The sequence below is a fragment of the Catharus ustulatus genome, chromosome 1 (assembly GCF_009819885.2).
Source record: "Catharus ustulatus isolate bCatUst1 chromosome 1, bCatUst1.pri.v2, whole genome shotgun sequence".
NCBI classification, from domain to species: domain Eukaryota; kingdom Metazoa; phylum Chordata; class Aves; order Passeriformes; family Turdidae; genus Catharus; species Catharus ustulatus.
The window spans coordinates 3,782,806-3,807,619 of NC_046221.1; the positions used below are offsets into that span (position 1 = coordinate 3,782,806).

At 42.4% G+C, this 24,814-nt stretch overlaps 1 protein-coding gene across 2 annotated transcripts in view; it reads left to right on the plus strand.

Annotated features, from left to right (window-relative positions):
* CRHR2 (corticotropin releasing hormone receptor 2) overlaps nt 1-24,814 on the plus strand; it is a 134,125-nt gene that overhangs the window by 50,541 nt on the left and 58,770 nt on the right. For both annotated transcript variants that reach the window (XM_033068099.1, XM_033068104.2), the window contains one exon: nt 23,884-23,969. In XM_033068099.1, the coding sequence (XP_032923990.1) occupies nt 23,884-23,969 (86 nt within the window). The remainder of the gene's footprint in view (nt 1-23,883; nt 23,970-24,814) is intronic.

Here is a 24,814-nt window from a genome sequence, read left to right on the forward strand (position 1 = left end):
GAACCAGGTGGAAAATGGGAATTTGGCTGCTGGAAATGGATTTCTAGGGTTCAGGAAGAGGGGACACCCTATTCCTTTGCAAGACAGCAGAGTAAAGGGCTGGGGATGAAGGGGAAGTGAGAAGCAGAGCTCTTCAGAGAGATTTCCCAGTGTTGACCTTGCACAGAGAAAGCTCCTCACAGGTTCCTTCCTAGTGGGAAGGAAAGCCCTTTTGGGAAGTCCTTTCTGTTAAGGGCTTATTTTTTATTTTATTTTATTGAGAACACTTGGTAATAAAGAAAGGATCCCACAGGTTCACATTTTGGTTAATTTTGGCCATCTAATCCAAAATTCTGAATTTCCCTCTCCATATAACTCACCTCTTTGCCCCTATGTAATTAATTACCAAATTAATGGCTAAAGATGCACATTTCCACCAGAGCTGCCTGTGACTCCTTAGCAGCCCAAAAATCAGAAGGGTTTTGTTTGCTGTGAAAGTGAGGGAACAAATTCCCTTTTGGGTGTGCTTTCTGTTTCCAAGCCTGTCTCAGAAGAGACAGGGATAAATCTGAGTGCAGTTGTGGTTCACAGCAGTAAGGAATACTGGGTTTTGCTGCTTCTTTCTCCTTTTTAGGGAGAACTAAAGGATCCCCATAAAGGTTTTTCACACAGTTAAGTCATCCTTGTCCACCTACAAACCCATTCTCAGTTTGGATTTATTTTTTTCACTCTAATCTGTTTTTAATCCATTCATCTCTCCTGTGTTCACAGCATGTTTCTCCTGGGGAAAAAAAATCCAGCAACAGTAATAACAGCAGTTTTATTATCCATGAGCACTTTGGTTTATTCCTCCAGTGAATGCTGGGGGGATAGAAGGATTTCTGAGCTGACCCAGTGAGGTGAGTGTGTCAGAGGAGCACAGACATCACAGCAGTGTGATTCAGTTTATCCTGGGAATATGTACAAAGCTCTCCTGAAACTAGAAACATGCTAATCAGTAGTTGGATTTTTCAGCAAACAGGGGCAGAGTCTTTCTTAGGGATTCCTGTTTTACTGATTCTCTGTTAGATCTGAGCTGCAAACCTGGGATTACAGATGAGCACTGACCACACTCACTGCAATTACAGAGCTTTGAGAGAAATGGGGAGGGGGGGTTATTTTTTCATCACTTCTTTGAATGATTACCTGCCTGTCTCCTGTCTGCCTTCAGTGCATTCTCTCTCCTAGGCTCTTTATCCAACCCCATTCTCATTTTCCCAGTCCCTGAGCAGGCACAGAAATGTGAATGAATGGGGTAGATGTGAATGAGTCACTGATGCTCTGGGACCAGGTGAAAATCAACTGTGTGTACACTCAGCTTCTGGTGCACCTGAGCTAGAATTCACCTCCTGAAATCTCACAGAAATAAATTTATTTCTCTGTGGTAGGTCAGTGATGTGTGTGTGAATCTTTAGGTTCGTGAGTAGCTTTGAAAACTTCAATAGGATTTTATCATTTCCTTCATGAAACAAAGCACTTCTAGGAATTTCGAGCGTGGAGCTGAAGAAGCTCTGGTGAAAATAAAATAGATAATAAATAAATTAAGTAGGACATTGCAAGTTGGACCAGATGAATTCTGCTGCTCCTTCTAACCAGGCACTTCTGTGCTTCTGTGATATCCCTTCAAATCTCAGATAGTTCATTTAGTGGCCTCTATCACCAACTGTTTGTTTTTCGTGGACACCTGTGATTTAGTGATGGTGTTTTTTATATGAAGAACTTGTGTTACCAGGTGTGCATCAGAGTGAGAGTGGTTTCAGGCTCTTGTTTTGATTCCATTTACCCACTGATGTGTAATATGTGATTTTCCTGCACCATTAAAATGGTTTATTTCATCCTTTGCTTGCTTTTAGGGGAATCAAGTGATATTCATGGGGAACTGACCTTTGTCTAGTTGCCATGTTACCTCAGTGAAAATCAGCTGGAAAAGGCAGGGCTAATTGCTTTGATTTAATCCTGAAATGTCAGTGACTCAGTGATGGCTCATTCATGGAAGTTATCTGCTTGAGGTAGAAGAAATAAATAAAAATAGCTTCCTTGGGATGAACTTCAAGCGCTGGGAGTTTCAAATCTTTGCATCAAAGAATGGTTTGGGTTGGAAGGGGCCTTAAAGATCACCTAGATCTGACTCCTGTGCTGTGAGGAGGGACAAAGGGATGGGGCAGACTTTTGGGAACCAGGCAGAAGGCATTTGTGGGAAAGAGCTGCAGTGCCTCACTGCCAGCTGTGGCACAGCAGGCAAAAATCAGAGTTGCCATCCCAAAGAACAGCAGATGAGAGAAGGGAATTGAGGATTAAACACCAGATGTAAAGAATAAGGGTGATACTGTCCCTCATCCTAGGCAGGCAGCAGAGGATAAAATAGACACAATTCCTGACTGCAGGGCCACCAGAGCCTCTGAGCAAACTAAAATTCAACAGAAGAAAATGTCAGACCCAAAGTATTTGTCTTGTAAGTGAAAAGGGGACAGGCAGTTGATTTTTAGTGTTTGGCCTGAGTACCTTCTCCCTTCCCATGTCTCAGTGGGAAAGAGATGCTCATAAATTGTTCTTCTTCATTATTTTTTTTCTGTCTCTCAGAGGATGTTCATGTCCCCTGATTTGGTGGGCAGGCACATGAAAGGACCACAGCCTCCCACTGGAACCACTCTGGCTGGGCTGGGTTGCCTTCAGTGTGAATTCCAGGATTTGCCTGGCCTCAGCTGGCAGGGATCCCTGTGGGCCATGGGCTGGGGTTGTGCTGGAGCCCTGTGCTGGAGCACAGAGAGGGAATGGAGGCAGCTTCCAGCTTGGTGCTGTCCCAGCAGGCAGCACATGGGACCTGGTCATACCCTGCAGCTGGCCCCCGCTCCATCCTTCAGCCCTGCCCTTCATAAATTAACTCCAATATTTCAGGGACTCTGGATTTCCAGCTCTGCAAAGACCTTTCTCTTCCCTTTTTTTTTTTTTTTTTTTTGTTTTTTTTTTTTTTTTTTTTAGAGTGCAAGAAGTTCCCTGCTAACATGTCACCTTTGCTCCTCAGCATCATTAATTTCCTTGGAGAGCCAGGAGAGTTTTGAGGAGAGAATCTGTGTTTTGCAGTGCTTCATGAGAGTTTCCAAACAAAGACTTCTGGATGTACAAAGTGCTTAGCAGGCAGTTGAATTTCAGTGTCTTAATAGTGCTCTGTCCAGGTCTCTATTTCAGCAGTAAAAATCTTCTGTTCTCAGTATGGAAATGTGAACTGAATGGAAAGCATCACTTTGTGTGGTCTGGGAAAACCAGAGATACTCTCATTTATACTTTCAGAACTGCAGAAATATCCATGAGCTTGGATATTTAATTTGTGGAAGTGATGGGTACAGTCACCAATATATCTATGAGTTTAGCCATAGGTTTTCACAGCTCTGTGTCTGTTTTCATGCCTTGCTGTCTTGGTGCAGACCTGCTGGCCTGTAGCACCTGCAGGTTTTCTGTGTGCCAGATGAAGTGCTCAGTTATCACAATCACATTTATTCAGCTATTTGCTGCTCTTCTCTGCAATGCAGGGTTGTTTCCTAGGCTACATTTCTAGTACAATACATATCCTATTGTCAGATCCCTTCCACTGGATTTGGCTTCATTCCTTGATCCAGTGAAGATAAATTAGTGAACTGTCCTGCTTTATCAGTGGAGATGGGCTTTATTTTCCATAAGCTGAGTTTTATTTTTTTCAATTACTTTTTTTTTTTTTTTCTGAAAACACACTTCAAATACATCAGGCAACTTTGTAGCACAGATGAAGAGGCATTTCAAACTCTCAGGCGAAATGATGGGAGACAAGGAAAGGAGGAAGCAGCCTTTGATCAGGCTCTGCATGCTAAAACCGAAATAAAATGCTAAAATAACAATGTACTGATTCCCTAAAGGCTTCTTGGTGCAGGGGACACTTTGGGTGTGACAGGGTCAGCAGCCCACAAACACAAGAAACAGCAATAGTGAAACCAGCCCCTTAATTCTGGGTCCAAAAAGTGCAGAATCAGGATCTGCACTTGATAAGTAGTAACTGCTGTCAGGATGAGGAGGGAAAGAAGAGGAAAACAAAATAGGGATGGGGAGGGATCAGGTTGTCCTGTGCTGATTTACTAAAATATGAGTATTGGTCTAACACCAATACTCAACTGTGAGGACAAAAGACTCTCTAACAATTTAAAGTTACAAAGTGAATGTTTATTCAGCGCTGGGCAGCAGTGTGAGGTAACCCTCTAATACACACTGCAAAATTACAGGTGGCCACAGAGTCTATTTATTGACAAAAGGTGCAAACAAATACGTATTCGTAATACCAGCCCCTCCCATCCCTGCTTCCCATGGTAATTAGCTTGGATGGCAATTAAGCAGCGTGGTTGGCTTCTTGAGTTAAGTCTGGGGTCGTTTTTGTGGGGAGGGGTCTGAAAAGGAGGAAGTAAGGTGAGTCTTCCTCATCCTGACCTTTTCTATTAATGACAATATAAATGGCTTTGGGGCAACTCCAGTTTTGCAAAGAATGAGTTTCTGGTTGCAATTTTTTGTGTTCTTTGGACATAACTACTAATTTCATCCTTTCCCATTGCAAGCACAGCTAAGCAAACATAAATTGACAGGCAATTAATTATTTGATTTTCAGGTAACTCTCTCAAGCCCAGTTTCTTTTAACTTTTAACTAAAATCCTAATTTCTTTAAAATGAGTGTTTCAGTGCATTGTGGGTTTGATACACCAGTGACTCTGAAGCTGAGGTTTCTGTCTCTGCCCAGCCCAGCTCTCACACACCCACCTGTGAAGGAGTTCTGGCAGCTCACAGCCAGCACTTGCAATAAATAAATCAGTGTTTTGGGTGCCTGCAGCCAGTGCTGATGGCAGCTGTGCTCTGGGACAGGCGGTTTTACAGGTGCACTCCTTATTCCTGAATGGGTGCCATTAACTCTCCCCTCTGCCCAACCTTCACAGCTGCTTTCACTGCCAGCAGTCACCCAGATGAGCTAATTACACAGATTATGCAATTTTCCTGCACATGATACGTGTAATTTTGTAATGAAGGAGTGGTGCTATGTAATAACAGTTCATACAAACCTGCCTCTGACACAAGGAAGCTTGGCAGGAGAAACTTTGCATAAAAGAGTTAAATAAAACCATCTGATCATTGCTAGGAAGAAAGATCTCCAGACATTTCTGTGTTCTTTTGGAAGTGCTGATATATCCACAAAGATTTCTTTTTTAATGGGTAGATTTCAGCTGCAGTAGTAGCAGTGTCCTGAATGCTCAGATGAATTTCATGAATACAAGCAAATAAATGATTCATAGAAGACTTGATTTCATCTTCTTTTTTTTTTTTTTTTTTTGCATGCTCAGGCAAGAGATTATTTTTGCTTGTTGCAGCACATGGCTTATTGTTGTGGTGGTGTTTGTTGCAGTCTTTTCTCCATAAAATAATAGAATAATTAAAGTTGAAAAATACCTAAGATCATCAAGGTCAGCCATCACACCAGCACTTTCTGTTTGCTTCTTTCTGTGTGGACAAGATTATTGATTATTGATGGTAAAATTAGCTTCATGTTGCTGGCACTGCTGTGAGGCTTAAGGACCAGATTTTTATTTAATAAGCTCTAAACAAACTCTGGAAAATATTTTCCCCAGGCAACTACTGGGAAGTCAGAGAGTAAAGAGAAGAGCTGTGCTGGTTAACAAGGCAAAGGTTTGGTAGCAGAGGAATGCAGGACTGGTTATTCTAAGAGGTGATCAGGGGCTGTCCCCATGTGTGACAGAGCCAAATTAATTAAATTGTTAATTACTCACTAAACTGTCTTTTTATCATGCTGTGAGTTTTCCATCTTACTTTATGCTCTTATCCTGATGAGGAGAGGTGGAGAAGGTGGTAGCAATCAGCCAGGGTCATCCCACCCCAGGGGAATATCAAATAAATACAGGAAAATTCATCCTGATATATTTTTTTCAAAATTCTTCAAGCTTGGGAATAGAGTTCTGAGAGCTGAACACTGCAGAGCACAGGCTGCTGTCCTAGGGAGAGGCTTCCAGAAGGCAAACTGGGGCATTTGAATGGAATTTTGAATTGGAATATTTATTCAGTCTTACACCAGGTGGAAATGTTTGAAATCCAGCCCGTGGTTTATAGCTGAATGCACTCTCTGGTTTTCAGTCTCAGAACACAGTCAGGATTCAGAGTGCTGACTCAGAGACATTTTTATCTCTCAGTGAAGTCATGAAGAAATTCTCTCTTCCTGTAACACATATCCCTTCCCAAAACAGAGACACCAGACTGAAGTGATGCTATTTTTATATGAAATTCCAGCTCAGTTGTCTCACTTCAAAGAATATCAAAATCAGTCATTTTTCGTTGAAACAAAGGCACTGATCTGTGGTATTCATTCCCTAGAAACATTTTTAAGTTTCCCTGAAGTTTCTGATGTCATTTGAGATAACATATCCTGTTTGGCATGATCCTTAAAATCCCCCACTAATGAGGGTTTCTGCCTGAGCTGAGGATCTCAGTTTCCAGCCTGGTGCCATCAGCTGATTGTTGAGGAGCTGTACCATGACACCTCCAAGCTTCCCTTCACTAAATGCTCTCCATTCAACTTCAGGAACTTCAGTTTCTGCCTCTTCAGCAGCATTTGTGAATCAAATTTCCCTCTCAGTTATCACAGGGAAGGTTGTCTGTTAAACTGCTGCTCTCTGCTCCCCAAACCCTTCTACAAATGCTCTGTGTAACTCAGTGCCTCAGTTCTGAGAGCAGTCACTTTAACAGATCATAAACAACACTATTTCAGGATGGAAAAAGGTGTAAGTGGGAAGAAAGCTGGGACAAAAAAGGAGAAAATAGATGTAAAAGCAGAGTTTGTAAACTGGCTGTGGTCACTTGTAGTCAAGCAGTATTTCCTGCAGTCTGAAGCATCCTGTGAGTGGTTTTCATAAATGATTTCAGTACAAAGGTAATGAGGTCCTTGGAGTCATTGGCATATGCACTTTAAATCTGTTTAAAGAGATAATGAGCTGTATTCTTCTCTCAGACTGAACTAAATCCTAAGTACTGCTCTGAAGTTAAATGTTTCTTCCTGCCATATTCGTGATGTGCAGTCATATAACAGCTAATTACAGTGATTAATGCATTTCACAGATGATGACCAGAAGAAACTGTTGCATGAAGTATACTGCATCTCCTTTGTGTTTCAAAAATAATGAGAGCAAATTTTAATTACCTTTGTACTGTCATTAGAGTAATCTGCTAACCTTCTGCTATTGATTAATCCAAAGATAAATCCTTGTGCGCAGGAAAGGAAGAGACATTTTATTCTAAACACTTCATGTGTAATTACTTAAAGAATCTTCTATCTATAGAAAGATTTAGATTCTATTTTAAGAGGAGAAGAGTTTGAGGGTGGTGCATCAAATGATCTCATTTCACATGATATAATTAAGATCAGATAGCTGAGAAGGAAAAAAAAAAAATCTTGGTAATCATTTAATTCTAAGAAGTCATTATTGGGAACTACTCCAGGATGCTGTAGCTGCGTGACAGTAAACTCATCTTTTACTCACTAACATTTCATTTGGGAACTGTTATGTGGGAAATCTCTTTATAAGGCACAGGGAGATGAAGGTTCAGCTGTGAACTCCAGAATCAGAGAATGGTTTGGCTTGGGAGGGACATTTAAGATCATCCAGTTCCATGGGCAGAGACAACTTCTACTAGACCAGGTTGTTCAGAGCCCATCCATCCTGGCCTGAAACACTCCCAGGAATGGGGGATCTCTGGTTTTGTTATGGATAGGATTTACAGAATCACAGAATCAGAGAATATCTTGAGCTGCAAGGGACCCACAAGGATCACTGAGTCCAACTCCTGTTCCTGCACAGACAGCCCAACAATCCCACCCTGTTCATCTCTGGGAGCTTTGTCCAAACCCTCCTGGAGCTCTGGCAGCCTTGGGTGGAGCTGTGCCCATCCCTGGGGAGCCTGGGCAGTGCCCAGCACCCTCTGGGGAAGAACCTTTTCCTAAATCCAACCTAAACCTGCCCTGACTCAGCTCCATGCCATTCCCTCTGGGGGAGAGAAGAGATCAATGCCTGCCTCTCCACTGCCTCTCATGAGGGTGCTGGAGACCACAGTGAGGTCTCCCCTCAGTCTCCTCCAGCTGAACAAGTGCCCTCAGCCTCTCCTCCTATGGTTTCCCCTCCAGACCCTTCCCTGCCCTCCTTTATTTGGGTCAGGAGCACTCATAAAAGCCATCCTTGCTGTGCTTGTTGTGGCCATTGCTGTGAGCTGTGACTGGAGCTTTTTGTTGGGCACTTTGAAGTCTCCTCACTGCCTGGATCCTGCACCCAGCCTCCAGTTTCTTGTTCTTACAGTGTTCCTCCCTAGCCTTAGCTGGCAGGAATTTTGGAAAGGTGTTGTTTTCAGTCACAGCACCATGAGGCTTCTGCTGCTGGAAGTACAGCCAGCACTCTACAAAACCTCCAGGTGTCACTCCAGTAAAAAAACTTCAATTCCTAAGACCCAAAATGTTCTTTTGTGGGTATTCATCCATCACTACACCTGCTAAAATGACAGAGGAATCAAAGTCCAGACTCTGGAAGTATTAACTTCTCTTCAGGCTGTGGCTTTCTGCATGGTGTGTGCACCTCAGGTGACCCTGCCACACCAGCCCATCCTGAAAGAATGTACAATTTCATTTAGATTTTATTAGTGTCCAATTCCTCTAAGCCTGGTGCTAGGAAGCTCTAGCACTGAACCTCAAGATCCAAAATCAGGGGGGTTTGTCCATGTGAGCTGGGCTTTATCTCACTGACCCTGAGCCATCTCTGAGTGATGACTCCTCAGAGCCTCCCCAGCTCCACTTCTGCTCAACAGACAAAGGTGAAGGGACCAAAGGACCCTCTGAACATGTCCATTTTAGCAACAATCCCAGAGTTAGGTTTCCACATCCAAACTGTTTCTGTGACTAAAAACAAGTGAGGAAAGCCTTTTATCTCATCCTGAACATGGGTGGGCTCCTTGGATGGGCTTGGAGAGGCACCAGTGCAATGCAAGCAAAGAGGAAGCTTACAGAATTATTGAGGTGTGTTTTGTGAACAGATAATTAAAATGGAGCTCTGTGGACCTTTGTATCACATTTTGTTACTTTTTTAAAAGCTTTTTTTCCCCCTTTTCTTTATTCCTCTGGTTCTATCTTGTCCAGAGATGAGGTCTGAACCACCTCTGGAGTTTCATTCCTTCAGGGCTGGCAAATGCATTCCTGAAGGAGGAACTGCAGGTGTTGTAGAAGGATTTGCCATTTGGCTCTGCTCTGGAATGGGAGGTGGCAGAGAAGTTGGACACAGACTGGGCTTCCCTATTGCACTGTTTAAAAATAAAATTCACAGGGTAACAAAGGGAACAAACAGAGCTTAATAGAACAGCACTTACTTCATCCCTGGAGGCACTGGTCCAAAATGAGCATTTGCAGTGGAACTGTTAAGTAATTGCTTATTTTTCTTAGAGAGGAGGCTTGAGCATTTTGATGCTCATTTGTGCAGAGGTTTTATGTTGCACTGCAAATTTTTTCACGTTCCCATTAAATTAAAAGTAGGTCTAAACTGTCAAGCGAGCATAATTTTCAAAAATATTATCTAGCTTTTCTGTACCCCATTCATGATGTGCACAGGAGGGTTTTATTGCCATAAAACAAAATTCACTGCTCTTCAGTTGCAATCAATATTTCACTCTACCTTCAAAAAAAAAAAAAAAAGAATGAAGTTACCTTTTAATTCATCTATCAAAGAAAACAACTCTTGTATCATCATATCACCTTTCCCACATTTGATACACAAGTCAGTAGCTCGTTATTACTTAGCAGAGGAAGTCTAAAGCTGAATTAATTTGAAAAGTGTTATAAATTTCAGACACTTTTTCATGACCTTTGGATTCTTTGAAGTCCAAAGCAGTTCATCTGCCCATTCAAGCATCTTTTTTTTTTTCTCCTGTTGTTTGTAGATTTTTTTTTCTTTTTTCTTTTTTGTATTCTATACCACAGTTGTTCATGGCAAGCTTGGGATTCAAGGTTTTACGGTTTGGTACCAAGGAGAATATCAATTAAGCAGTCCTCACTTGACTACCCAGTGGTTAAATATTGCTCACTCAATTTGCTCTTGGGGAGCTGGTTTTGTAGTTGAAAAGGAAATGGCACTGAGGATAAATGTGCCTCAGTGAAAGGGATGTAATGTAAGAGTTTTCAGTAATTTTTCTTGTCATAAGAGATCTGAGAGAATCTGTTACCAAAGTCAGTAAATGTCTGAATGGCAGTCTCAGCTAAGTGGAAGTGAAAGATGAGCACTGAACATTTCTCTGAGGTGAATGAGCCCTTCCAAAGGTATTTTACCTGATCTAATTGCTCCCTTTGTTGGAAGGAGATGGTAAATCGTTTTTAAGACACCTTTTTTTCCATCTAGTTTCTAGAACTCTTTCTGCATTGTCAGTAAACAACCAATCTTAGCCCATCTTCCACATCAGCATGACAAGAAACCAGCAGGAATTAAGGAGCAAGGAAATTGAGCTCTGAATGAGAGGAGCTTTCTGCAGCATCCTCCTTCTAGCCCTTCATGCAGGGCTAGAACTGAACTACACTAAACCTGGGAAGTGCTGAAGCATCACCACCTCTTTTATTCTCTTTGGAGCACCTGGAACATTTCCACCACCTCCAGTTCTTGGCTTAAGTCCTTGCTGGATGCAGCATTTCCTTAAGAGTGCTGTTGGCATGAGAGAACTGCCCTGCTTCCCTCTTTTATTGCTTAATTTCAGTCCAAGTCAAATTTATTGTGCTGCTTCCAAATCCCTGGAACCAGTGTTTATGTCAAGACATTGGCCCAGGAGGGTGATATATAAATCTGTGGCTGGTTAAACCAGCAAATTTGGGGTTGGAAATTTCAGTTCTGGACTTGAAGAGAAAATCTTCATATCAGCTTTAGAATAAAAAAAAAAAAGGAAATATAGGGAAAGAATGTTGAGGAAAACAGTGAGCTGAGTTGAAACAGTGACAGGTGTCATTTTAGTGCTCTGAGAGGGGTCTGGAATATTGAGGGGGGGCTGTTCTGTCCTTTTTTGCATTCTGAGGAGATTTATATGACAATATTAATGCCCTGAATGTTAAGCTGTGCAAGGTATGCAGTGTTCAGTGCCAGTGGGAGATGATTTATTCTTTATTCCATTTATTCATGGAACTGCATGGAGAATTAACACCCCTGTTTCCTGCAGTTCCCAGAGCTGTTTGAGTGGTACAGCCAGCACTGAGATCACAGATACATGGGGCTTTTAAAGATGAATGTGATGGTGGAGCTGCCACACCATGTTTGCCAGGCTGCAGTGAACCCAAAACCACATGGGATGCTTCAGAGCTGGCCCACTTATCATTCCTGCTTGAAACAAGCTCAGGATCTTAAGATTCATCAGGGAGTTTAGCCAAGAAATGAAGCTGGTGAAATGCTTTTCTTAGACTGTCACAGCATGTGCTGACAGCGTTTTATGTGCTATAAAATTAGAAGAGATTTTAAAATTCCCTTTCTCCCTCCCATGCCATTTCAAACCCCCAAAGAGACAATAATTACCAGGTGATAAGAAAGCACCTTCCCACATAACAGCAGGCTTTCCAGAGGAGAGATGCATTGTATTAATCAGCTTGTGGCAGGGGAACAAGCTCCTTACCTCTCTTCCAGCTGCCTTTTGCAGAAGATTCTTCAAGGTCTTCCTGGCCAACAAGTGATCACTCAGCTCCCTGTGCATGGGGGAATCTCTTGTGGAGGATCATCTGTGTGTGGGCTGGAGATGTCTTGGAAAGCTGGGCTGAAACAGAGACCCAGGAGCAGTGGAGACAGTCCCCAGAGAGCCATAAGGATATCTCTGATCTGCCTCTTCTGCTTGATAAGGTGCTGTGGGCATGAAAAGAACCCTTACAGAACAATATGGTCCTTCACAGTTCCCTCTCAAAATTAATCTCGTACTTCTTCACTTCCTTTTTGATATCACTTGCAAACCAAATTTCCTGGTGGTTGTACAGCACTAGCAAACATTATATGAAATATTATTTCTCTCAGGTTTCTGATCTCACTTTAAGTTTCAATACATGCTGTCCTGGAGGGAAGGACTGGCACATGATTCATATTCCATGCTGTATTTTGGGAGGGTGTAGAAATGCAGCAATGGAAGCAGCAATATAAATTATGGAAAGGGGAGTCTGGGGGGTTTAAGCAGTTGGTGAACTTCTAAATCCAAGTAGGTGCATCATCAGCCTAGCAATTACTTATCTACAATCTCAGCTATATCCTGCTGCCCTTCTTACCAGATAAAACATCTCTGGACACTGAGTTCCCCATCATGGGGGTTATTAATTCAATAAACTATTTTCAAGGATGGGAAGAGAAAAGCTGAGAGGGAGACAAAATTGGAGCTTAAAGCCCAGTGCTCTCTATTGTAATGTATTTTATGGAAGTTTCCTTGTGGCTGTGTAAGAAAGAAGGTTTGAGCAGAGTGTTGCTTTTCTCCTGGCAAGAGCTGTTTTTAAACCTTATTCTTCACCCAGTGGGAGAATGAATTTATGTGGAGGGACAGCCCACAGAAAATGTAGTACTAATAGTGTCTGTAAAAAGTTTTTGAGACTTGGAATTACTGTATTTCCCTGTATTTGCAGGGACTTTAGTTTCTCATCTCAAACAAACCTAATCTGTGATGGTCTAAAGAAGCTATTTATAACCTCCACATCTGCAATCTCCACAGTCAAAATTCAGCCTCTTGATGCTGCTGAAAATTTTGCTCCTCCTATAAAAATTGTATGGTTTGGAAAGGGGTTGTATTCAGAAACCTCGGGTTCACTTCACAGAAACTGGGAGAACTTGCCCGTTCTCATCCCCTTTTTAGACTTACAGTATTAGAAGGGGAAATGTGGTTCAGCAAAATGGGCTCATATCTGCCAAGAAACATCTGGAATTTTTTATGTTCCTATATTAGGCTTAGCTATGAAAGCTGGCAGGGGCTGCTTTGGCAAATGGTCACCCGTCTGATGTTTGCAGGCTTTTTTTGTCTTGCAGACAGTTTGTTTCTTGCCTGCCTTCTCCTGATGAATATTTAGGCTTGGGGAAGACACAGAGCTCGCTGGCCAGCACACCCAGCACGAGCTGACAGCAGTGTATGTGTGGTTTTGTCCAGACGTCCCAAGACGTGCAAGTGTGACAGGACCCGCCTGAATCATCCTGTAGGGCTGGGATTTTCTGAAAGGCAAAGGATTCTTATAAAATGCTGGATGTATCATCTGGACAATGGTTTGAAATGGAAAAAAAACAAAAAACCCCAAAACCAACTTACAAAGAAAATCACTGTAAGACCAAGGATCTGTTGTGGTTCCTGATGGGCATTGCTGTGGTGTAGGCAAACCCCCAGTGCTGACTCAGGGATAATAATCAGGTTTTGCAGATTTTTAGTCCAGCTCATTCTCTGTGTTGTGTGTGATATTTTCTCTCACCTGTTTGGCTTGCCCTTATTTTCTGTCTCTCCTGTGTGGTGCTTTCCTCTCACAGCCTCTGCTGCTGGATCAGGGGCTTCATGTGAATTCTTGTCAAAAGGTATTTGAACCTTACCAGGCAGATTTCACATGAATGGGTGCATTTTGCAATCTGCTCTCATCCCTTCCTTTCTCAGCCACCTTTATTATGGCAGAGTTCTGAGAGCAGGTCAGGATTATTCCCAGCAAACACTGACTCTGTGCTCCAGAGTCATTCCTACAGCTGCTGTGCTTTGCTTTTGTGACTGCAGCTCATAAATTCCTGAATAAATTCCAGGCAGTGAAGGCTCTGTGAGAAGAGTATTGCTTCTCACATCCCCACTTTGCTGAGGCAAAAACTAAAGTAGGGGGAGGCTGAAAACTAAAGTAGGGGGAGGCTGCACACACTCCTTTCTTTCAAGAGGATGTGCAAATTGTCTTCTCGAGTAATCTGTCCTAAACTCCAGCTCCTTTCCTCTCCCTCCTGTCTTAATCAGATCTTTGTGTTTCTCAGTTGCACAGTGCTTTACTACAGGTGATGAAGTACAGTTACACCTCTCATTATCATTGCCATCTCTCTGTGCATTCAGTAATTATGCCAGGTGAAGAGTTGAATTTCGAATTTCAGCTAAGAAGCAATTACCATAAAAATCAAACAGGATTACCAGCCTGTGCCCTGCCAGCCTTCCAGAAGGGGGTGAGGGAAGGAGTTTTCATGGCTCTGTGCTCTCCTGCTCTGTCAGGCTCAGAAACAAATTGTGCTGCAGCCCTGGGTGATGCCTTTCCTCCTCCTGGTGCCCTGCAGGAATTCACTGCCACTACACAACAAAGGGAGAATTGATCACCTGTTGGACTAAGCAGCAGGAAGAGCATTTTCTTACACTACACCTTTCTCCCACGTGTGTTTTTAGGTAGCTGTGTAGGTGGAAGTTCCCTCTCTGTGTGGGTGGAAGTATTCTGGGCTGGGGAATCTTTCCTAGTAATTTGTGCACGATCCGTGCAAACACAGCTTGGATGATTGCCTGTTCCTTAAAACAATTGCATTACCAGAGTGAAATGAGAGAAGTCTTCAAAACAAACATGAAGTGATTGTTCCAAATCAAATGACAGGCTCATCAGGCCAATGTTTTGTTTACCCCAAGCACCTAAATTTAGGAGTGAAGATGTTTCTATTTGCTGTAGGTGATTAAATCCCTCCTGTTGTCAGCGTGGGGTCAATGGAAGAACAATTCAGCTCCATAAAGTAAATTGCCACGGATCAGCTGAATCTGTCTAGACTGTGCTGGGTGCCATCTTGGGATCAATTAATTAGCTTAAATTTGGGAATTTAGTACAGTTTGATAGGCTGGATTGAGTATACCAAGGCAACCTCAAATTCTGCTGGATGGATCTCTGGCAGCACCTGACATTGTAACTTCACTCACACATGAGCATCTGCATCAGGACATCAGAGCTGCAATGTCTAAATCTCGATTTCATCTGTGGAGAACAATGTAAGAATAGGACAAGTATGGAGAAAGATTCTCCTGGGTGTTCTTGTAGTTTCCAGCAATACAGGTGTCAGTGACTTGCTGAAGTACAAGTTGTGTCTGTTATCTTCTTGGCCTTTCAGGAGAGATTAATTTGTGTGAGTGTGGAAATAAGCTCAGCACAAATGCTGGAATTTTCTTTTGCAACAGATTTATGGGGAGTCATACAATTTCTGGTTTCTGTTCAGCTAGATGTGAAGAGATTTGAGTTGGGAGTTTAGTTGGACTTTTTTTTTTTTTTCTCTGTTTATTTTTTTTCCTTGTGCTGAAAACCAGGTGAAGGGAAAAGATGATAAACTGAGAAACAGTGCTTTGTAATCTCCCTCTTTTTCTTCTGAAAGACACGTGGAGGTGTGAGCTGGAAACCTTTGGGCTCTGTGTGTGCTCCCAGCTGGGGCTGTGCTGTCTCAGGGATTTACCTGCAGACTGCACAAAGCCTTGGGAGGCTGCAGGCAGGATGAACCACGCATTTGTCAGGAGCTGCTGAGCCTCTTCACTGGCTTTTCTCTCCCTGTCTTTTGAGTGTTCCCTCAGCTGTTTCTGTAACGGCCCAGCCCTGACATTTCAAAACAAGAGTTTCCTCAATCACAAGCCATAAAATAATTTCTTAAGGAAATGAATGTTATATAGGGATAATAATTAGATAATTGAATAACAATTATTTTATTATCAGTTATTAATAGGAGGGTTATCACAGGAGCTGTAAGCAATTTGGGATGAGGAAGGCAGCTTCTAGGATGATTCCCAAATCATCCTTATGAGGAGTGTGATTGTCTTGGGAAAGTTTGGGAATTGCCTGCCACTGCCCACACCTCAATCCTGAAACAATTCAAAATTAAGCTGTGAAAAGAGTATTTACTCTAAAAGAGTTGTATTTTATGGAACATTTTTGCTAACTAATCTTGGAGGCAGGAGGAGTGAAAAATATTGTGAGAAATTGTGTTTCCTGAGGTGAGCCATGTGGAGATCATCAGAAAGTCAAACAGAATGTGTGGGGTTTCTTTGAGAAGTTTTACATTAGCAGGTATTTCATGGTTGAGAAGAGCCACTTTTCTGACAGTTCTGCCCAGTTCAGTCCATGGGATTTCTCTAATGTCACTGCTTGCTGCCAGGAGCCCCAGCCTGGGGCAGGGAGAGTTCAAGGCCAGGTTGGACAGGGCTTGGAGCAGCCTGGTCTAGTGGAAGGTGCAGGGGGTGGAACTGGATCACTTGGAAGGCTTTTCCAACCCAGAACATTCTGTGACCCTCTGCACAAACAGAACTGAGTACCTCAGGTGCCCTCAATCTTTGTAGGTCCCACAGAGGGTGCTTTGGGCTAGAAACCCAGAGAAATGTTTTTCTAAACTCTGGAGGAGTTTGGAGCACTTCTAAACTTCTGAAAGGTTCTGTTCCTGCCTTTGCTTTTGACCTGTTCTGTGACCTGGTTGAATCACTGGAGCTCTTCAGCAGATGGGAAATCGATGCTGCAAGTGAGCATAATTAGGCTGCTCGAGCTTCTTGTAAACCTTTTTAGGATTTCTTGGCAAAGGAAAACAATAGAAATCTCATCAAAGTTTCTAATGTGCTTGAAAGCCTGAGGACACATCAAGCTGAGCCAGACAGAGCTGAGTTTAGAAATATTTTTCTAGGGGAACATTTCTTGCCTAAATTATGATTTATCTGCCTTCCAAGACTCTCCTATAAGTGCATTATGTTTCTGTACAAATTCGAAAAGCCATCCAGCTGTGACATCCAGAAAAAACCTCTTGGCTTTCAGGTCGATGCTGGCTGATGTACAAAGCAGTAAGCATCAGTTGGATGACTGTTCTTGCCTCTCCTAATTTTTGTCAGAATGTCCCTCATTCACAAATAAAATATGTGGAGAGAATTTTTTTTTTCTCCCCAGTCTCCTGGATGTCACAATTATGCTGCTGTCACTTATGATTTCTAGAAATAGTAAGCAGTTGTCCTGATGCTTTGTGAATCCTACCTGGCTCGAGCTTGTCACTGAAACAATTAGAAAAAAATAAAGCACCAAAGAGAGAGAGTGGCACATGAATAAATAATTTAGAGCCCCATGATTCAGCCCCTATTTTTAGAAGCTTGCTGTTTTTCTGAGACTTTGAAAAGGGGCTAAGAATAGTCTATACATGAAGTGATGTGTGCCTTATGCAACACAGGTTTTTTTCTGTCTCATTTGATCTGACTCCTGTGAAATCTGGGCAGCCAATCTGAGGAATTTGTATCATGCAGTTCCTGTTGAATTTACTGGAGATCATGGTGGATAAGTACCCAAGAGAGATTTTTTTTGCTTAATACCAAGCAAAATGTCCTATTTTGAGCATTAAATGAATAAAAATTGTTTGGAGGAGACACTGGGAGAATCTTGCAGTGTCCCAGGGATTAGAATCCCCTGTAAAAAAGGAATCCTTTAAACTGGGCTTGAATTCCTCATGAAATCCAACACTGGAAGAGACCAGAGTTGAACTCCATGTTGTGAGCAACTCCTGGCTTACAACATTCCATACTGGGATATTTTGGGTTGATTTACTCCTGTGTTCTTTGAATGTATGTAAACTTTTTCTTCAGGGGGTAAGACCTGGGTCTAATTTACATTTACCAAACCTGTAAAGTGATTTTTGCTGCCCCAAAACTGTGTATTTCAAAATCCATTTATTCAACTCAGAAGATGTCATCCAGCTTTAATCATGGCACTGAGACAAAGCAGGTTTTCTGCACTGGCTCTTCTGAATTTACTGGCCAGCATATCACAGAAACTATTTTGATTTATATCTAAGGGAAAACCTCACTTATTTGGGCTTGCTTTCCCTTGGAAAATTTGTCATAAGCACCTTGATGCTGAGGGCACCATGGGCTGCTGTGCTGTGCCCTGAAGCCAAAGCAGGAAAGGATTGGTGAGATGTGGAGAGGACTGGCTGCAAGTTGATATTCTAAAATATCAAGGTGGAACTGCACCTGTGGCAAACATGCAGAACTGACCTACCCTGAAAAGGATGGAAATTGCTCAATTGAGTCAGAGGGCAGTACAGGGGCAAAACCAGCTCCATAGTTGTCTTAAAAAGTGAGGAAAAAATACAGATAGAAGATATAAACAGAAAAGAATCACAGTGGAGAGATTTACCAGACTGTCTGTAATAGTTTTACAAAATAATTACTGAAAATTCCTGGGGCTTCCATTTTTTAATCTGGAGAGCAAGTCCTGTGGATAGGGAGGTGGATGATGTGACCCACTGTGCTCCTGCAAGGTGATCATTGCATCTGTGAGTCTGCCACAGTCCCTCCTAACTCCAGTTCCCAAAACCCTGTGTGCTCAGGAGTGTGTTCAGTGGGGTGCTGTTTTTCTGATTGATGGACCCTTCATTTCAGCTCAGCTGACATGGATCAGCAAGCTGTCAGAGCAGCCACGTACCCTCAGCTCAGGGCTTAACAGCCTGTCTTATTTATTTATTCATTTTTCTGTTTATTCCCTTCACTCCAGTAGCTGATGAACTTGTCTCAAGATTCCATGGCCACTCTGTAGAATCCAGGAGATGAAAGGCATAAATAGCCAGAGAAGTCAGATTTCCATTTTAATGATAACTGGAAATGTAAACCTTGTCAAAAAGCCATCTACATGAAACATGGCAAGACAAGCAAAATCTCTTTCAAAACCAGCTTAGCTCCAGTTGTCAGGGACAAGATCCATTCTAGCAGTGCCTGCATGGAGTGTCTGGAATTGTCTTTCACTCACTAATGACTGCAAGTGCTGAACTTCCTGCTGAGAATGACATCCACTTACCTTTACCAGTGCTCCTGTCTCCTGTTTGTGTCGTGCTTTTAATGGACTTTTACTGACTAAACACAAGCCTGCCATCAGGCCAATCCATACATATTGAGTTACCACTACCTGAAAGGCTTTGTGTTCTTCAACAGAGTCAATAAAAAAAGAAAAATACAAAAATACCACTCATCAAACACTTCCCTTAACATAGCCCATTCGGAAATTGCAGTTAGAAATGAGATTAAGGGCTGGGTTTTGCCTCATAAACTGATTGAAACATTGTTCCTGAGCTGTGTTTTAAAGCTGTTCCAGAAGATAATTTTATGCAGTTAATCACAGAACCACAGGATGGCTGAGATCTGATCCAACACACCTGCAGCCAGTTGCCCAGGAGCATGTTTAAAAAATTTTCAAGTATCTTCAAAAAGGGAGACTCCACAACATACCTGGGCAAACTGTTCCACTTGTTCCAGCAAAAATATGTCAGTAGATTCTAAGGAGCAGACAAATCACAGTTGGATGACAAATTTTGGATGTTGCTGCTCCATTTTCTGTTTAGACACCACTAAGAAGAGTCTCTGGCAGTGTTGTTAATAAAGTGTAATAAATCAGGGGGGAATTCATTTTGCATGAGTTGAGATGACTAAAAGTCACATTTCTGTTTGGGTGAAAGGTCTTTGAGCTGATTTGTGAAAAACTGCTCTCATCCCATGCAAGTTTTGCCAGAATTAACCTGGTAATTCTGCTGCTGAGCTGCAGGGATGCTGAAGAGAGTTATGGGAAAATTGGAAACAGAGTTTGGATGTCTTCCCCTTTTATCAAACACCAGAGTGTGAGGAGCCCTTCAAAACAAATAAATAAGAGTGTGTGAGTTTTTCTCATGTCCTTCCATGTCAGATGAAAATCATTTTCCATTATTTCCATATCTGGGTGGATCAAGTTCTTTTTATTGAAACAATAAATATGCTGGAGTTTCTTAGAAGTCCTGTTTGCCTTGAAAACAGACAGAGTTGTGATTATCACAGTCTGTTTTGTTGGGGTTTTTTTTAATAAATGCAAAACTCATTTTCTTCTGCATTCAAGGAAATCTTGCTCTCCACCTTGAATTTTTCGCCTGCTCTTAAAAGGTTCTACTCTACTATGAATAAAGCTCAGGTTCTATATATTGTGGGTGTGTGGGCATTTCACAATTATAAGCCGCACCATTTTGACTAAAATTTGGGTCCGAACCCAAAGTGTGGCTTATAATCAGGTGCAGCTTATATATGGACAAAGAATGAAAAGTTGCTGTTTTAGTTTGGAGGACAGGTGTCTGCTGAGAAAGGCAGGAGCTTCTCTTTGAAATGGAGAATGTAAACCCCCTCCCTCCAAATTATCAGAATTTTGAAATCAAGGGGCTCTCAGGCAAAGATATGGGAATTAGGAATAACAGTTCTTTACTAGGGAAATTAAAACAGAAATACAGTACTACAAAGAAACAAACCCCAAACCCTGACACAGTCAGAGTACAACCTGACACCCGTCAGGCAGGGTGTTGGCAGCAGTCCCATCCCATGGTGGCTGCATCCTCCTGCAGTGACAGATGTGGCTCAGTTGGAGCAGTGCTCCTGTACAAGGTGCAGTTTCCCTCCGGAGCTCCAGTGGGGATGTGGAGAAATCCGGTTTTCCTCTGGAGTCCAGTGGAGAAAGGGGCTCCCTTAGTGTCCCAAAACCTCTGTTTTTATCTTGGTAAGAAATGTTGGGCTCTTCCCCCTGGCTGGAGCAACTCCCAATGGGATGCAGTAATTTTATCAGTGCCACAGTGGGACTCAATGGCCATGAGCAGAAAATGACTGGCTGGAGGAAGGATGGGTTGTGAAAAGATAAAGAACAATGCCCTGCCTGGTTTCAATGGATGGCCCATTAGCAGAATATCACCCACGGGGATAAGGAGTACTGCCCCACCCTCAACAGATGGTGATAGAACAGATACCTTTTATCACACTCTGTGTTGTGACCCAAGACAGTTGCTGACACCCAGACGTGCGGCTTATAATGGTGAAATTACTGTACATAAAAGTGAGACATTCCCGTATGTGTTGGATTGTTTATCTGCATATATTCTGTGAATATCTATTAAAAATAGACTGAGGAAGAGCTGGAGTCAGGAAGAATTGGGTATCCCACTTGTATTCCTACCAAGGCTTTGCTATAGCCATGCTCAGATTTTTTACCTCCCTTTTTGTGATGTGGAATTAACTTTTTCAGTTTTTGACATCACCTTGGAGTTCATGAGAGCTGTGAATGTTGGTGCTGCTGCTGCTCTTGTGTGTCTGGGCTCTGCCTGCTGTCCTTGGCTTTCTTGGTGGAATATGACACTGATCAGCAGCCCTGAGTCAGCCCTTAGTGGAAACAGCAAAATGCAATTGCAGCCTGGAAGGGTTGAAATCCATTCTGTGGGAGCTGGAAACCCTGAGCACTCCTGGATATTCCTTTCTGTTCCCTTTCACCCCTGCTGCCTGTCTTCTGGACTGATGATGAAGCAGAAGAAACCAAGAGCCACAAATCAACAACAAAAGAAATCAACGTTTTCAATGTGGAAGAAGAGACCACAGACTGAGGCCCAGGAGTGAATATTGGATGATGTGTCAACATCTCTGTGCATAAAGGCTGAGTGCTGCCTGTGCCATCCTGAGTCATCTCCTGCTCATTATTCAATTGCATTAACATTAAATCTCCTTGTCCAGTTGTGTTACACCACTGCAAGTGCACACAGAGCACGAGTAACCACATTGTAGCCACCAAATCTCTATTTAGTGCTCCTTCTCGAAAATAAAGCCTCAGGAAGGGGAAATTATAAGAAGAGAAAGCACTCTGAGTTCTTCAGTATGTCATTTGTCTAGGAAAATGAAATTTTACATGATTGTTTTTCAACTAGAAAAAAGTAGTTGTAATAGATATATTTTTTTTAATTATTAGCTCCTGTTGCTCTAGAAAGATCATGTAAGTGTTGTTTTCTTCTTGGGCATTCATTGTTTCTACAGTGGTGTTCTCCATTATTATTCTTCCAGTTTTTTGTTGGTTGGTGGGGTGGTTTTTTTTTATTTTTTGGTGGGTGGTTTTTTGTGACAGTCATTAAGAAAAACTGAACTAAATCTAGTGTCCTCCTGCATGCAGTGCATGAACAAGAGCTGCTTCCTCCAGGTGCCTCCAGTGAGGCTCTCATGGACTAAATGAGATATTTCTCCTTTAAAGCACTGCAAAAGAGCTGCATTATGTCATTGAAAAAGGGAGAGAGAGAGGAAAAAAAAAGAAAGAAAGGAAGAGAGGGAGGGATGGAAGGGAGGAAAAAAGAGGGAGGGAGGGAGGGAGGGAGGGAGGGAGGAAGGAAGGAAGGAAGGAAGGAAGGAAGGAAGGAAGGAAGGAAGGAAGGAAGGAAGGAAGGAAGGAAGGAAGGAAGGAAGGAAGGAAGGAAGGAAGGAAGGAAGGAAGGAAGGAAGGAAGGAAGGAAGGAAGGAAGGAAGGAAGGAAGGAAGGAAGGAAGGAAGGAAGGAAGGAAGGAACCTTTACTACTGTGGGGTATAAATTAGTAATGACAGCTGGAGATTGGAGTGAGGTATTCCCAGAAGGCAGATCTGCTTGCTGCTGTTGTTTCTGAGATGTGACTGATACTGGAGGAGATCCTGGATGAGAGAAATTCAGTTTGATTCCCCCCTCACTGTGTGGGAGATCTGCTGTGACAGCTCAGAGAGGGTTCTACGTTCCCAGTGCCTCTCAGGGTGGATTGTGTTTGTGCTCTCCTCAGCTGAGCTGCAGGGATACAGCCAGGGAAAATGAAGAGTCAGAATGAGTAAAACAAGGGTTTGAATGAATGAAATAAGGGTTTCATATGAGCAGTGGGACTCAACATCCAACTAAGCAACAATTCATCTGGAGAGTCAGGATTTTTCTACAGAGGCTCAAAATCAGCAACAATTCTGCACAGAGAGCTTCAGCACTGGCCAGAGGAGGGGACAAATGCAAGGGCTTTCAGGGATGTAAATCAGATCCTACCACCTAAACCCCACTCAGACTGTTTTGTTTTGTTTGGCCTCGTCACTCCAAAAAGAAGCAGTGGAAAAGTGCAAACAGAGAGAAGCAATATGAAATTCAGTGATCTGCAGTGTCATCTGGAGCATCTGCAGGGACTGTTATTTGTTGACTTCCCTTCTCTGTAAGAGGCACCTTTTCAAAAGTCTCTTCACCTTTTTCAAAAGCACCTTTTCAGAAGTCTCTTTACCTTTTTCAAAGCCTGGTGTCAGCAGCACATTCAGGACCATTTGATTTTCCTGCACTAAATGACCATGGCAAAGGCCCAAAAAGAAATTGGATAAAGGGCAGCAACAACATCTTGAAGAATCCATCAGGAAGTTGCCTGTATTTGTCCTTTGGGGATCTCTCTGGATTTCCTGTTTTATTTTAATTCTCTTGTTTCTAAGAAACAGTTCAAAATAAAAATGGAAAAAACCCAAGAACCTCGTGCTTGGGATTGGATGTGTCTTTGAGGAGTGGAGGGAGGTTTGTACAGGAAAATGCAATTTTCTCTCAGAATTCTTTGGGATGAAGAAAGTGCTTGCCAGAAATTGAGTTCCCCTCTTCACTCCAGTATTGCCACATGTAGTTCCCAGAGCACTGCAGGGTCATGTTGAATTTGGACAGTAAATCTCTGCTTCTAGGAGATCTCCTAGATCTACTGAGTGATCCTAGATCAGTAATTTGTGATTTTCACTTAAGACCTGTGAGAACTGGCACCTTGGGAAAACAACTGGTTTCAGTTGCAATTCTCTTACCCTTGCTGTCTTCTGAATTCATATTCTGTGAGAAAAAAATATTAATAAATACCTTTAAACTTGTTCTGTAGATGTGTTTGTTATTTATTTCTCCTCAGTGGGTTTTTCCAGCCTTTACAGAAGTGGGATAAATTCATTTGCCTTGTAAATAATCTGTTTTGTCAATCTTTTCCTGAATCTGTGAAATGTCTAGGCTGTTTCAAGTCCAGCACAGAGTGTTCATCTCTCTTTTATTTTGGTCTGTACCAGGAAATGCCTACAGAGAATGCCTGGGCAATGGGACATGGGCTTCCAAGATAAACTACTCTCAGTGTGAGCCTATTCTGGATGACAAGGTCTGTATTTTTCCCTTCATTCTTCTCAATGACATTTCTCAGCATAAATGAATGCAAATCTAAACTTAAGGTTAACCTGCTAATTTGGGACTTCTGAGAGAGATTCCATTTCTGTCTCTGCAACAAAACCTCCCTGTGAATTGAGGCAAATCACTTCTCCTCTCTCCATATCCCCTACTCACATGTTTTTTTTTTAAAGGATGCTTTATCTCTCCCTGTCCCTGATGATGTGTGTTTATGCAGATTTTTCCTAGCTTTGTTCAGAGCCTACAGCTGCTACAGTAAATGTTAATAATAATAACAGTAAGACCTAAAGCCTCTTTACACTAAAAAATAAGTTCAACCAGCTGATTCCACCCTGTATCTGCCCATTCTGAGGTCTCATCAACAACTGACCTTTACAGATCTCAGTGTAATTTCTCCTTAAGCAAATATGTAAAAGGGGCAGCAACAGAGAAAAGCATAAAAAGTAGACTCAGAACCCAGCTGTCTTTAAGAGATAAAACCAGTCTTACATGACACAGGAGTTAGCAGATTTTAATTAGCATATGGGGTTAAGTTCCTTCAGAAGGGCTGTGAGGAATTATGCAAAGCCTTTTTCAGATGTCTCAGAGACATCACAGACATTCACCCTCACACGGTTTAAGCCTTCAGGCCCTTTACACTCTTCCTCCTGTGTTGAGTGCTGTGGTGGGACACAACCCCAGCTTTGTGCTGTCTCTGCCAGGAGTTTTTCCCTGTAGGAGCCAGGGTGGAGCCCAGCAGCTGAGACTGGTTTGTTTTGGGGTTCATTCAGCTCGTTCTGTCCTTGCAGTTGTGCCATGCCAGGGACAGAGAGGAAGATG